At 27.5% G+C, this 13789-nt stretch overlaps 4 protein-coding genes across 5 annotated transcripts; 2 read left to right on the forward strand and 2 right to left on the reverse strand.

Moving 5' to 3' along the window:
* Positions 1–787: 787 nt before the first annotated feature.
* On the forward strand, positions 788–5146 carry LOC122855543 (transient receptor potential cation channel protein painless-like). Its single transcript, XM_044156993.1, has 3 exons — positions 788–947; positions 1648–2725; positions 2808–5146. Exons 2-3 carry the CDS (start codon positions 1648–1650, stop codon positions 4409–4411), a joined length of 2682 nt encoding a protein of 893 aa, XP_044012928.1. The 5' UTR covers positions 788–947; the 3' UTR covers positions 4412–5146.
* On the reverse strand, positions 4955–8553 carry LOC122855544 (gamma-tubulin complex component 2-like). Of its 2 annotated transcripts, XM_044156995.1 has the most exons (6): positions 7448–8505; positions 6271–7371; positions 6064–6207; positions 5789–5866; positions 5339–5496; positions 4955–5243 (listed from the first exon to the last, which is right to left on the reverse strand). In XM_044156995.1, the coding sequence occupies exons 1-6, from the start codon at positions 8399–8401 to the stop codon at positions 5156–5158; spliced, it is 2523 nt and encodes an 840-aa protein (XP_044012930.1). In that variant the 5' UTR covers positions 8402–8505; the 3' UTR covers positions 4955–5155. The 2 variants fall into 2 exon arrangements, with proteins under 2 accessions (XP_044012930.1, XP_044012931.1); XM_044156996.1 differs by lacking the exon at positions 5789–5866 and having other exon boundaries at positions 7448–8553.
* A 302-nt stretch (positions 8554–8855) lies between these two features.
* Positions 8856–9721, forward strand: LOC122855546. The gene is made up of 3 exons (XM_044156998.1): positions 8856–9022; positions 9341–9501; positions 9595–9721. The coding sequence occupies exons 1-3, from the start codon at positions 8977–8979 to the stop codon at positions 9652–9654; spliced, it is 267 nt and encodes an 88-aa protein (XP_044012933.1). The 5' UTR covers positions 8856–8976; the 3' UTR covers positions 9655–9721.
* A 72-nt stretch (positions 9722–9793) lies between these two features.
* Positions 9794–12698, reverse strand: LOC122855545 (exocyst complex component 1). The gene is made up of 2 exons (XM_044156997.1): positions 10104–12698; positions 9794–10036 (listed from the first exon to the last, which is right to left on the reverse strand). Exons 1-2 carry the CDS (start codon positions 12534–12536, stop codon positions 9884–9886), a joined length of 2586 nt encoding a protein of 861 aa, XP_044012932.1. The 5' UTR covers positions 12537–12698; the 3' UTR covers positions 9794–9883.
* Between the last annotated feature and the right edge of the window lie 1091 nt (positions 12699–13789).

Genomic DNA, 13789 nt, shown 5'->3' on the forward strand with positions numbered 1-13789 from the left:
CAGGAGTGTCCCCTCCAATCTGACATAATAAAAAAAACCTCAATGTAACGCCTGCGCATGATTTTAAACAATAATAAAATAATTTCCGCGGTCTTCAATTTGTTGTTTTAAATAATTTTTCAAGTTCATAATATGAATCATGACTGTCGAAAAATTATAATCAACTTGACAAATAATATCATCAATAACGTGTTATTCATTTCAAAGTGGAAAAAAATAAAAATTCATTGATAAAACCACGTAAACAAATTACGTTCTTGATTTCATATCAAGTAGTCCTATTAAAATTAAATTAAATAAAAAAATTAAAATATAAATTTACATGTTTTTAAATTATAAGAAAGTCAAACATCGTCACTCCTCACAACCGCTGTAAGAAAAAGCATAATGAAAAAAATACGAAAATTTATAAAAAAATAAAAAATCAGTTTATCTTTCATTTGAGCTTTTTTGTTTTACCGGGAATGATTTGTTCTAATTTTTATAATTGTTTCAAAAAAACATTTTTTTCTTATAAAATATATACCTGTTTCTTCGAAACAAAAAAATATTAATTATTAGTAAAACTATATAAACAAATTTCTTATCAATTTATTAAAATAAAAAATAAAAAAATTTTAAAAATGCAAGTGGCATTTTTAATTGGAGAAGTGGAATGTATTGAAAGACGAGTCTGCACTCGGCTTTTTTTCCACTTCCACATATTCAAAACTATGTAATATTATGAGTCCCACCATTTATTAACTGTAAAAAGAGACAGAAATCATCAACAGCATAGCAATGATAATCGTCACAGTGGCCTCAGTCTGGTCAAGCAACCATCCCAATGTACAATGTGTCTATTTAATTTCTCATATTGAATAAATAATTCAAAGAAGTAAAAAATACAATTAAAAAAACGTTCGTCATAATAACAGGTGTTTAGCTGTTTCAAGCAAATAATTATTGTAAGTAAAAACATTCGTATGTTTTTTTTTTTTTTTACAAAAAAATAAAAATATTTAATTTAAAAATTACTCGGGAAAAAAAAAAAAAAATTGCATTGATTTAAAAAACATTTTGTTATTGTTTATCCAAGTGAAAGATCAATGACTCGTTGTTGAGTAACTGCAGGAAATAACAATTTCCTGTTACCATTGAAATGATTTTTATCAATTTAAATAATTATTAAAATATTATCAAATTGTTATTGGCACCTATACGGAGAAATTTACAAGAAATTATTACTACCGAGACATTTAGGAGTTTCACTCCAACTTGTATAAATTTTTCCGTAAATCCCTCCGTATAAAGTGCCAATAGAATTACCAAATTATAATTTATTACATTTCAATTGAATAATAATATTAATAAGGTAAAAACAGTGTTGATAAAAAAACAAATAAATAATTCAAAGACCTCGAAAAGCCACTTAATCCCTGATGCTCAATCTCGAGATGACATCATTGTCATGGTCATGCTCGCTGGGACGTTAAAAAATTTCATACCCACGCTGATGTATACAATTTATATATCAAACACGTCATTCCTGTTTCCGACACTCCCATCATATAGCTCCATATACATAAATAAAAACAAAACAAAATAATAATCTCAAAGGCAAATAATTGTCGCGCTAAAAAATAACAAATTTTTAATTATTTCCAGATGATGATGGATGCTGAAGAAGAGTTATTACAAATGAGTGTATTGGAGAAAAATAATCCAATTATTTATAAGCTTCTTCTGGAAAATTTATTGGTCAATCATTATGCTGTATTCAAAAGTTTTCTTATAAGGGAGTTAAAGAAAAAACCATCAATTATCGATGTCAATTATGTTTATCCAGATCCAGTTAAGAAAACACTTCTGGACATTGCTTGTAGTCAAGGTAAGACTGATTTTGTCCGGCTACTTGTTGATAATGGTGCTGAGACAAATAAAATAAATGAATTTCATGGACGTGCACCAATACATTTTGCAAGTGAATATGGTTATCATGATGTCATTGGTATACTCCTGGATGATTCAAGAACAAATCCAAATTTGGAAGTTAACAGGGAGACTGCCCTTCACTTTGCAGTACAAAAAAATTATATAATGTGTGTCAAGGTATTACTGGATAATAATTCAAGTCCAAATATACCAAATTCAAAGGGTGTAACACCACTTCATGCTGCTGTTACACTTGGCTATCGTGATATTGTTGATACAATTATGAATTATTCAAGATTAAAACCTGATATTGATAGCTATCGTGATTTTAGAAAAAAAACAACGCGTGTTTTATTGATTAATAAATATCCAGATATAATATTACCACCAGAAGAAATACAAAAAATTGATTTTAATGTATTGAGATTTTATCTTGATGCAAATGATGAAGATCATTTTTTAGAAAATTTAAATAAAATTGAGGAAAAACAAATTGATCATATTGATAGATTAATTGTTATGTGTGCAGAAAAAAATTTTTGCAAAGGTATTGTTGGATTATTGGAGAAGACAAAAGCTGAGACAGGTGATGGATTGCCTTATGAGGCACTGGATGCTGCAGTTAAACGTGGAAATTATCAAATTCTTCAACAATTTTTAAAATCTGGTAGTAAAGTTGATGGAGATTTAGTATTGACTGCAGCGAGAGAACTTGGTGTTCCTTGTTGTTCTGGTGTTGAGCAGGGATCGAGATTAAAATGTTTAAAAATAATTTTAAATCAACCTGGTGTCAACGTTCGTTGTGAAGATGGTAATTATAACAAATTTAAATTATTAATAGTACCACTAAATTTCAAAATGTAATATTTGTTTTTCTTTAATTTTTTAATTAGACAAAGGAAACACTCCTCTTCATTATGCAGCAAGAGCTGAAGACACAGAGGCAATACAACTTTTATTAAAATTAGGAAGCTATATTGGTCACAAAAATGTTCTTGGAGTTCCACCACTTGCTAATATATCACCAAGTCTTTTGTCTGATTACTTTGACAGTTGTCTACACAGTAGCAATGATCGAACAGATGAATACGAAATTGAATTTGATTACAAGTGTCTGATGCCTCATTCAGTAACATTTGGTACTGAAGATTCAGCTGTAGATGATTTTTTAACATCAAATTATCAAATGAATGATCCATGCACAATGGAGATGGAACCATTGAGATATATTTCTCAACAACCAGCCTTGAAGCATCTGTTGAAACATCCAATACTATCATCATTTTTATCCATCAAGTGGCATCGTATCAGACAAATTCTTTATGCAAATTTTGTATTCTACGTTATTTTTTATACTCTCATGAATTGTTATATTCTCTTCATGGCGTATAACGATGGAACAACAACTAATGGAACATCTAAACTGGAAAATTTAGAAACAAAAAATTCAGATATAATTTTTTTAACATCTTGGAATCAACCATCAATGCTCTTGACTCTGACAGCAGCACTTTTATTTCTGCTAGCATCTCGTGAATTTATACAGTTGATATCATCACCACGTCACTATGTCCAGAGCATTGAAAATTGGCTTGAGGTAACACTTATAATTTTGGGAATAGCTGTTTTATGTGGGGCTGGTTCTCAAGTTGGTTCAATCGTTATTCTTTTATCAGCATGGGAACTTGTTGTTTTAATTGGACAACATCCAAGAATGTCAACTAGCATACAAATGTTCAAAACGGTATCAATTAATTTCATGAAATTTTTATTTCTTTATGCATTTTTAATATTTTCATTTGCACTGGCATTTTTTACGTTATTTAAAAATGGTGATGATAGTAAATTTTTAAATCCCGTTCAGTCATTGTTTAAAACAATAGTTATGTTAACCGGTGAATTTGATGCCAGTGATATACCGTTTGATTTACATCCTACTTTGGGTAGATTTATTTTTGTACTTTTTGTTTTTCTCATTGCCATTGTACTGTTTAATCTTTTGAATGGCCTTGCTGTTTCTGATACTGCTGATATACTTGGAAAAGCTGAGCTAGTTGGACTTGTATCACGAACTGAACTTATTTCATATGTTGAAAGAATTTCTATCGGTGAAAATGCAAACTCACGCGGTAAATGCTGTATTCAATTAATGAGCAATCGTTTTAAATTACTGGGTTTTATGACAAAACGGATACTCATGTTTCCAAATTATTTACCACTCGGCAAAATTAGTGTTAAACCATACAAATCAAATGTCATACGAATTTCCGGTAAAAACCATCAAAATAAAGGTTGTAGAAATTTTTCAATGGATGATAAAATTGTTGATAGTGCTAGAGCTATTTTATCAGAAAATAATCGTGTCAGTGAGGGAGAAAAAATAATGATTGAACTGATGAATATTAATCAAAGAATTAATCGATTTGAAGAAACTCTTGAAAGTATTGAAAGAAGTTTAAAAAATAATTCATTAAAACCGACTGACAGCATTGAATAATATACCAAAAAATTTTCATTACCTTCGTGGAAATAATTCTCCGTCTTTTTTTTAAAAAACAATTTTGGAGAAGAGGTGGAGAAAAGTAGAAAAATTCGGAGAATTATTTCCACCAAGGTAATCTTGTAAAAATAAAATCTTATATTAATTTTTTTATATAAAATTTTATAACGCGGTTACTAAATATTATTTCTACGATAACTATAGTTTCTTTTTTTTATATAGATTTAAATGATCAGTAATGTTTTTTTTTTTTTTTTTGGATAATCAAAAGTATACTGTACATGTTAAATTTTATTCACATGTTAATATCAATAAAATAAATCACCATCGTGAACTTTACCATCTTTTAATAATCAGTAGGAATGTTCATTTTTAGAGATTCAATTATTGTGATCCAATTAACGTAGGGTTTTGTGACCGGTGATTAGGTTCGTGAACGCCTGTATATTTTTCCATCAACTCCTCCACTTGCCCATACAAATTATACGGAACATTCACAAACCGATTCACCAGTCATAAACCTCTACAGTTACCTTACAATTATAGGATGAGTAATTCGTCTAATAAATTAATGTAATTTGGGTTTTTGGAAGATATAAATTGAGTAATATTTTTTAAAAAAATATATTGAAGAATATTTAAATTGCTTACACAAAAAAAATCTTATTGATAATTACAGTATTTATTGAATTTTTAAAACAAAACAAAAAATGAAAAAAAAAAATAAATAAATAATTATTCTTAGGCTGTTGTGGCTTCTTGTGGTTGACTTGCTTTCTCAGCATTTCGACGAGCCATTATTCCAGTATAAAACAAATTGAAATCCAATCTATAAATGAATAAAAAATAAAATAAAATAAAACTGTTTGTATTTAATTTTCAAGTTTTTTTTTTAATAATTTAATTTTAAAAATTTAATATTACCTGCAGAATACATTCAACAATTTTTCATTATTGTTGTCACAGCCTAAATCGCAGATTCGATTTAGAAGACGAATTAATACATCAGTAAATTTTGTATCAAGAGATTCAATTGTTTCCTCAAAGCTGGCTGCTGTGTTGCTCGATTTAGTCTTGCTCACCTGATGACAAAATTAAATTTCATTAATAATTATAAATTGATAATAATGTTGGTTAAATTTTAGTTACAATATGGTTGGTAAAATTTTTAATACAGCAAGCAATTAATGGTGATTGACATCTTGACAATTCTACGAGCATGAAAAATATTGATAATAAAAAAAATCTTCTTCACTCGTAATGAATACAAAAAAATAAAAATAAACAAAATCACGATGAATGATCTATGCAAGCAAACAAAAATAAAAAATCTAAATCTATCAATGCAATAATTTTATCGTTCACTTAAAGTACCTCATGTTGACTTTGTTCTTCCTCATCTTCGTTGATCATAGATGTCAATTCAGCATCAATGAAATATCGGCTCATACACTTTGCCAAATGTTAATAATATTAATTTAAAAATAAAAAAAAAACAATCAAGCAACAGTTAAAAATAAATATTATTTTAAACTGCTGCTAAAGTGTTTTTTACATGATCAATTGATTGTTTCAATTGATTATAAATAATAATTATTATTCCCAAAAGAATTTATCATGCTAAAAGTTTTAATTATGATAAAATTTACCTGCATAAAATCACAAAACTGCATGCAAGCTCCAGATATACCAGTGATGCAAGACAACAGCTCTGGATCAGTCAACATGCACTCTTTTAAATAACTGTCTTGAAGATCTTGATGAACACTAAGTACATCATCAACATTTGTAACCTGATAAAATAAAAAATGATCAATAAATAAAATCATAAATTGTTATTTAATATTTTAACTTACTTTACTCATTTTGTCGATAAACGTATGCCAATTTGGCTCAATAACTTCAACCATCATGTAATATTCAAGATGTTGAATACAATCCAACATTCGTTGTCTCAAAGAAAAAGCTTGACGATAAGCCATTGCAGCTTCATGAGTAAATGTTTTGGCAATTTTATTGCTTACCCAAACTCTACACAATAATCTTTCAATGTGTTTGCAGTACAACAAATGCCTGAATAACATTTGATAACAGGCAATTGCTTTTTTATTAATAACAAGTGATACAGGCCATTTGACATCATAATTAAATGAAAAAGCTTCAATGCCAGTTAGTGGTTTACCAGTGTGTGAACAATATTCTTTTTCATCACTAGTTTGAATTGATAATATTCTAAACATTTGATACTGAAGATCATATGGCAATAATTCTGGTTTAAGATCATCCTTGTAAGGATCAGAATCAGCTGATGATGTTCTCAATGCAACTTCTAGCAATGATGCCAATCGATGAAGTACAATGTCATACATACTTTTACTTAATTCAGCATCACAAAGATTTAAAAATTGTACAACAAAATCACCTTGTGCAAGTAGAAAATAATTTTTAACACTTTTTAATCTTCCCATTAAATCATTTTCTTGTATTAATACTTCAAGTAGCGTTCTTGCTGCTTCAGAATATGCACGATCAATAGCACCAATATATTTTTGATCACGATATTGATAAACAAGTGGTTCTTGTTTTCCCCATTGTACTGTTTTACCACATTGACGTATTACATTAAAATATTTACCAGTACGTAATATTGTTTGTGCATGTTCATTTAAAAATGTTGGTATTCTTTCTGGTCTCATTGTATATCTTTTTTCCCAATAATCTGCTGAATAATCCATTGGTAATTCTTCACGTTGTATTATTTCATTATCTTCAACAAGAAATTCTTGATATGGATCACAAATAACACCTTTATAAACCCATTTTTCAAGAATTTTCATATATGGAACACTTGCTGATTGCATAAAAAATAAACATAATTCTTTTGATTTTGCCTCAAAGCTCATGTTGCTTATTTGTTCATGAAGAAGACTCAATACTTTTCCACCTCTTGCATTTGCCTATAATTAAAATTAAAAAACAATTATTATCTAGCTAATGTTCATCATGCTGATATGCTGAATAGAGTTAAGTTACCTTGCAAATTGTTGATGTAATTTGTGATATTATTGACATTGTTGACATTGTTGGATGAATATAAAACCAAAGTTTTTGTAAATTTAATTTACCTTTTCTATGCTCCATTTCTAATTGTAAAATAAACATCATATAATCTTTTAATAAACAACTAATAGCACCAACAAGAGCATGATTAACTTGTCCATCATTTGATTGTACTTTTTCTTCAACAAATCTAACAGTCATTGAATAACAAGAAGCAAGTGGTAATATTTGTTGTGCCAATTGTTTATAAGATATACCAACATCAGCTGATATTTTAAATGTTTTAACAGCATAAGGATGTGTTAATGGTTCTGAAACAATATATGAACCATCCATGCCTTTTAAACAACTCAAAAGATCCCAAAGAAGTATTGATTCTTGTGATACAACTGGCACAACTTTTTCATATGGTGATAGCTGTGAATTTGATTGAAAATCCCATGATATTCTTGGTCTTTCTGATACCCAATTATTTTTTAATGTTGTTGTTTCTAATTTTTTTGACAATGCATTGACTTGTTGAATTTTTTTTTTCTCATCTTCCAAGGCAGCTTTTATTATTTTCTTTTGTATTTGTGGCAAATCATCACTTGTTATTGGATCAAGCTGTGATGACATACCACCAATTGATTGTGAATGTTTTTCAAGATGATCCTTCAATGATTTATCAGCTGATATATGATATAATACTTGCATAAATGAACCTAATCTGTCAACTTTTTTATCCTTTAATTCTTCATATTTTTCTATAAATGCATCTGGATTTGGTGATATTTTTTTTAAATAACGTAAACAATTTTTTGATGGTATATTTTCTGGTGGTGCAACACCTTTTTCAACTTTATCAATAAATTTTTCTGGTGGATATGGAGATTTTAATAAACCAATTAATTCAGCAACAAGTGTGTGTACTTTAAATTCACTCATTTTTAATTAAATAATATTAAAGCTTTTTTTTTATAAATTTTATTTTAACTATTTAATTTTAGGAACTGTTGATTCACTACTTTTAAATTAAAGTTTGTTGAATCACAAAATTGACTTATTAATTTTTAAACAGTGTAGGTATTTTTGGTGTCATTGTTTTTATTTATTTATTTATTTATTTTTTATGTGACATCGAAATGTGGCGTCCTCTATAAAAATGGCGACATTTAATTTAGAAAAAAAAAAAAATCAATTAAATATATTTTAATTGATTAAAAAAATAAACTGTTTATTTGAAAATATAGAGCATTAAATTTCCTATAAATTGAATGTTTTTTTATAAATAATTATTATTAACAAATTAATTTAATTAAATATTAACTTTGAAAAATAAAATTCATGAAAACTTTAGCGCGTTAGAAATTAACACAAAATGGCTGACTGCGCAAGGCCATTCCCAAATAAAAATATATATAGAGAACACACAATTTTTTTTTTTATACAACAATTGCGTGATTGATTTTTTCATTCACCTTCATTATAATTTAGTAATCATCAAAAGATATTAATCAAGGATGTTGCACCGACTTGTTCGTCCAGTTGCACGAGTTGCAAAAACTGGTAAATACAATTTAAATTTATTCATTCAATTTGTTTATTTATATTTTTTGTGTTAAAAATTTGTGAATTATGTAACTGATGATGATGACCATGGTGTTGTTCAAGGCTCATGTCATTGTTTAAACTTTGTTGAAACATCAAATTAATTTTTATTAAAACAACCTTTGATGTTATTTCAACTGACAGCTTTTTTTTTTTTTTTTTTCTACTGTTTAATTGAATATATTTGAGTAGAAAATAATTTGTTTAGTCTATAACCTCTGTCAGCTGATAAAATGACAATACCAAATGTTAATAATTGTTGTTGATTTAATACAGGAACTCGCAGATATCATGATGACAAGCCATACAGATTTGCCACCATGGATGATGCACCAAAACCAGGTGGTTCCTGGCAGGAAAGATACGACAAGAAACAAAAACTTTACAATTTCCAATTTGCTGGTGGACTCTTGTTCCTTGCTGGCACAATTGCATACGTTAGTATTTAATTTAAACAATTAACAAAAAATTATATGTTAATTATTCATCTTGATTCAGTTTGTTTTAATATATTTTTTATTAATTTTCAGGGCAAAATGTCTGGATGCTTCTACTTGAACATGTCACCACCAGATCCAGATGTTGAATAAAAATATTAAAATATGTTTACTTAATTTAGTAAATTAATATGTTAAATATATAAAAAAATAACAATAATATCTCTTGAATTGTTTTAATTTACTTCGTACAACTGGTGCCCAATAAATAATTATCAAAAAATATCAATAATTTATACTGAATATTATATATATTTATTTTATTATTTCGCAAATAATATTTACATAGTAATTTTAATTTATTTACATAACTATTTGTCGTTTAATGAGATCTTGCTATTTCAGAAAAAAATTCTAAAATTTCTTGAATTTTAAATTCAAGTGTAATATTACTGTCTGGATAACAACGTTGAATAAGTTCTTCCAGATAAATATATTGTGCTATAAATTCCTGTTGCATTTCTCTCCAAACAACCTGAAAAATATAGGAATATAATTAATCATTATTTAAAAAATAATAATTGTAAAATGAAAATACTTACTTGTAAAAGATTTTCACTTTCACAAAGATGTTTTTCAACTTTTCTGTATAAATTTTCAAGTCCTTTTTTAACTTCACGAGCTGGATATTCTTTGACAACTCTACGTAGCTCTTGTTTACTAAATGCCATTTGATAACTTATTTCTGATTCTTTAACACCAGCACCAACTTTAGCTTGTACACCTTCAAAAAATAAATTTAGCTTTTCCAATGGTCTACCAAAATATTGTATAACATATGATTTTAATGCATCTTGATATTTTTGTTTAGCTTCTTTTCTTTCATTATCTAATACTGTAATTTTCAATTGACTTAATAAATCATAAAGATGATGAAAATTTTCCATTTTAATAACTTCTTGTGGTGTTTTATGATGTTCACCACTGTGTATTACAATAGCATCAAACATACTGCCAACAATTTTGGTATACCATTTATCTAAATCATTTTTTCTATCTGAATTTTTAAATATTTTTTCAGCAATTTTAGCAAATGGTCCAAAATTTTGTACATATGGCAATATACCACATTTATTTCTACGATTTATTTTTGTATCTTTTATTATTGATTGTTGTTGTGATTGCATAAATTTATCAAATGAACGTTTTATTTGTACAAGTGCTGATGCAAATGTCATTGATAAAAATGAACCAGTATCTTGTGCAGACATAACATGTTGTGATAAACGTACCAGAACATACATACACCAAAAACTATCAATTTTATCTAAAAATGATATGAAATTATTGAGTTCTGGTTCTAATGATGGAAATATTGCTGACATTGTTGCTCTAACATCTTCATTTATTTGTCTTTCAAGTTTTTTATTACTTGCTGTTGATGTTGATGAACCAGGACTTGTTGCATTACTAACATTATCCATAGCATCATCACCACTGTCACCACTTTTTGATGGTGATAATGCAATATTTAATTGAAAAAATACAACACAAAATGCTTGCTCAGCAAGACATACTGGTTGTAACTGGGATAATGCACGATCAAGTAATGAATCTAATAAAATACCTTCACCTTGTGGTGCCCATATTTCACCACTCAATAAACACATTGGTGCTGGTGTTATTAAATCTTCAATTTTTTGATTACCAGATTTTGCTGTATTAGCACATGGTCTTGTACTTATTAATCTACTTTTAGCTTCTTCAAAAAATAACTTTAAATCACGTTGATAAAGTTTACTCATTGTTCCAGTATAAACTTTAGTCAATTGTTGAAATGCTTTATTATCTAAATTTCTTAATAATTGCATTAATTCAGTATAAGGCTCTAATTCACGATGAACAGTTTGATGAGTTGGTAATATTAAATCACCACCACTTACTGAATTTTCACCAGGATCATTGCCTAAATGTATAAATAAATTATTTAAATGTCGTGCAACGAGAATTGAAAATTTAGCTCTTAATTTATCAAGACGACGTTTTTGTTCAGTAACAGCACTTAATTTATCAAGACCAGATGGTAATGGTGCTGTTATTGCTTTTAATAATGATGCACCAGCAACACCAAGCTCAATACGTCCACCAGGTAATTCAGCTTCATTTATTATTTTTTGATATTGACTTGGTATATCAAGTTGTGTTATTATTGCATCTAATTGATCTAATAATAAACGTGCATTATGATTTGCTGTATGTATTGCTTGATTTTTTTGTCCAACTCTTGCCATAACTTCACGTATTCTACCAAGTGCTTCATCATAAACAGTTAATCTAGCTTCGACAAGTGATGCTTCAGTTATTGCTTCTTCAATGCCATTCATTAATTGTGTTACTTGTGGTTCTGATGCCAATACAGACTGTACATTTTCACCATCTAATACAGATAAATCTTTTGATAGATTTTCCATAAATAATTCAGCATTTGATATTGCATAATTACAACCAGACATTAAACTAGCAAGATCTAGTTCTTCTTTTTCAGTTATTGGCTGATAATCTGATGATATTGCTGGTGTTAATAAATCTGGTGTTAATGTTATACTGTCAGACTCTTTTAATGATGTTGGATCAATCAACCAATCTTTTTGTATATTTTTAAATTCAGGACGTTGAGGAAGACTACATGAGTATGTGTACAAATTACTAATAAATGTACGACGTTCTTGTGATGCTGTTGATGACCATTTGTATATTTTATCAATATGTAATTCTATGTCCATTGAATCATAGCTTACACCATCAACTATTTGTATATCAGTCAGGGGCCATGATTGTTTTTTTTTATATATATTTTTATCATTTTTTTTAACTTGATAAAGTAACAATGAGCCTGGTGTATCAGTTGTTGTTGCTAAACATAAAAAACTTGTTTTTTTTTTCTTATATGTTTTACAAACAAAACAAACACTCAATAATTTTTCATCACTTGGTGTAAATACTTCTCTTTGAAGTGTGTGACGAATTGCAGCCATTATTATTTCGTTTTAAATAAACCTGTTGATGTAAAAAAAGAATTATAATTTTAATAATTGTCAAAAGAAAAAAAAAAACATTAATCAAGCTCTATCAAGCTCTATCAAAAATATAAACAGCTGATAATTTTTTTTTCCTTGAATTGTGTCATTAAAAAAAAATATAATCGTTTAAAAATTGATCAGTGCTGTCATCTTACATCCAAAACTAAACACAATTTTATTTGAATAAAAATCAGCGCCAAGTGAATATTTATAAAGAAAATAAATAAAAATTTACTTGTAATTGTAAATTAAACTATAATAATTGATGTAATTAGTTGAGAAAAATATGCAATTAAATTTTAAATTTAATTTTGAATAAGTTTTGGAGCTCAACTCAAGGCTCCATGTCAAAAATAATGTTTATATTTGAAAAATAAGCACGAAGAAAAGTGTTGGATACCTTCTTTGTTGATCATGTTCTCCTGATACTCTGTGTACAATTATGACTTGAAATAAATATGTCAGAAAATTTTTTTTGATGACTCTGTACAACTGTAAACAAATACGAATATTTACCCAATAAATTTGGATTATTTATTTTGTCTTTTGATTATTGATTATAACAAAATTAACATCAAGTGTCAAATTAATCATCAAATGTTTATCAAATTATTTATGATAATGCTTTGAAAAGTCAATATGTAAATTGAAGTTTTAAAATTTTTTTAAGATAATGTCGAATCATGTCGATGATCAATAATTTATATTCATGCCAAGATCAGGAGACATGCAAACTGGCAGTTCCTGGTACGACAAAGATCTTACAGAATTTTTATACATATTTTTTTTTTTTTTTTTACAACAACTGATGTTTATTGTTCATCTATCACGAGACACAAATATACCATCCAGTTACATGGTACATAAAAAAAACTAAAAGAAAAAAATCATCAATCAATTGATTTCATATCTCTTAAAAATACTTTTATTATTTTAAAATAATTTTTTTATTATAATAAAAAGTATTTTATAAATTTTTTATTGTATTGTAATTTTTGTTTTGAAATTTGTTGAGAAAATAATAGAAAAATAATTTGAACTACTTACGCATCAATAGCCAACCACGACGACGATTGAGAAGCTAACTGTTTTGGAAAAATAAAAGTAAATAAATGATTCAAGTGACAGTTGTTGATTTAAACATAGTAATTGTTAAACTAACTGGATGAACAAAATCATCCAAGCTTTAATAAAAAAAATTCTATACA

The sequence above is a fragment of the Aphidius gifuensis genome, linkage group LG4 (assembly GCF_014905175.1).
Source record: "Aphidius gifuensis isolate YNYX2018 linkage group LG4, ASM1490517v1, whole genome shotgun sequence".
Classification (NCBI taxonomy): domain Eukaryota; kingdom Metazoa; phylum Arthropoda; class Insecta; order Hymenoptera; family Braconidae; genus Aphidius; species Aphidius gifuensis.

Bases quoted from the DNA above. Each gene is read 5' to 3' on its own strand.
- LOC122855543 (XM_044156993.1), top strand. From the start codon at position 1,648: ATGATGATGGATGCTGAAGAAGAGTTATTACAAATGAGTGTATTGGAG. The intron at 2,726-2,807 runs GTAATTATAACA...TTTTTTAATTAG, and splicing joins CAACGTTCGTTGTGAAGATG to ACAAAGGAAACACTCCTCTT.
- LOC122855544 (XM_044156995.1), bottom strand. From the start codon at position 8,401: ATGAGTGAATTTAAAGTACACACACTTGTTGCTGAATTAATTGGTTTA. The intron at 7,372-7,447 runs GTAACTTAACTC...TTTTAATTATAG, and splicing joins TTACATCAACAATTTGCAAG to GCAAATGCAAGAGGTGGAAA. The intron at 5,244-5,338 runs GTAATATTAAAT...ATTCATTTATAG, and splicing joins TTGTTGAATGTATTCTGCAG to ATTGGATTTCAATTTGTTTT.
- LOC122855546 (XM_044156998.1), top strand. From the start codon at position 8,977: ATGTTGCACCGACTTGTTCGTCCAGTTGCACGAGTTGCAAAAACTG. The intron at 9,023-9,340 runs GTAAATACAATT...GATTTAATACAG, and splicing joins TGCACGAGTTGCAAAAACTG to GAACTCGCAGATATCATGAT. The intron at 9,502-9,594 runs GTTAGTATTTAA...ATTAATTTTCAG, and splicing joins TTGCTGGCACAATTGCATAC to GGCAAAATGTCTGGATGCTT.
- LOC122855545 (XM_044156997.1), bottom strand. From the start codon at position 12,536: ATGGCTGCAATTCGTCACACACTTCAAAGAGAAGTATTTACACCAAGT. The intron at 10,037-10,103 runs GTAAGTATTTTC...TATATTTTTCAG, and splicing joins AAAGTGAAAATCTTTTACAA to GTTGTTTGGAGAGAAATGCA.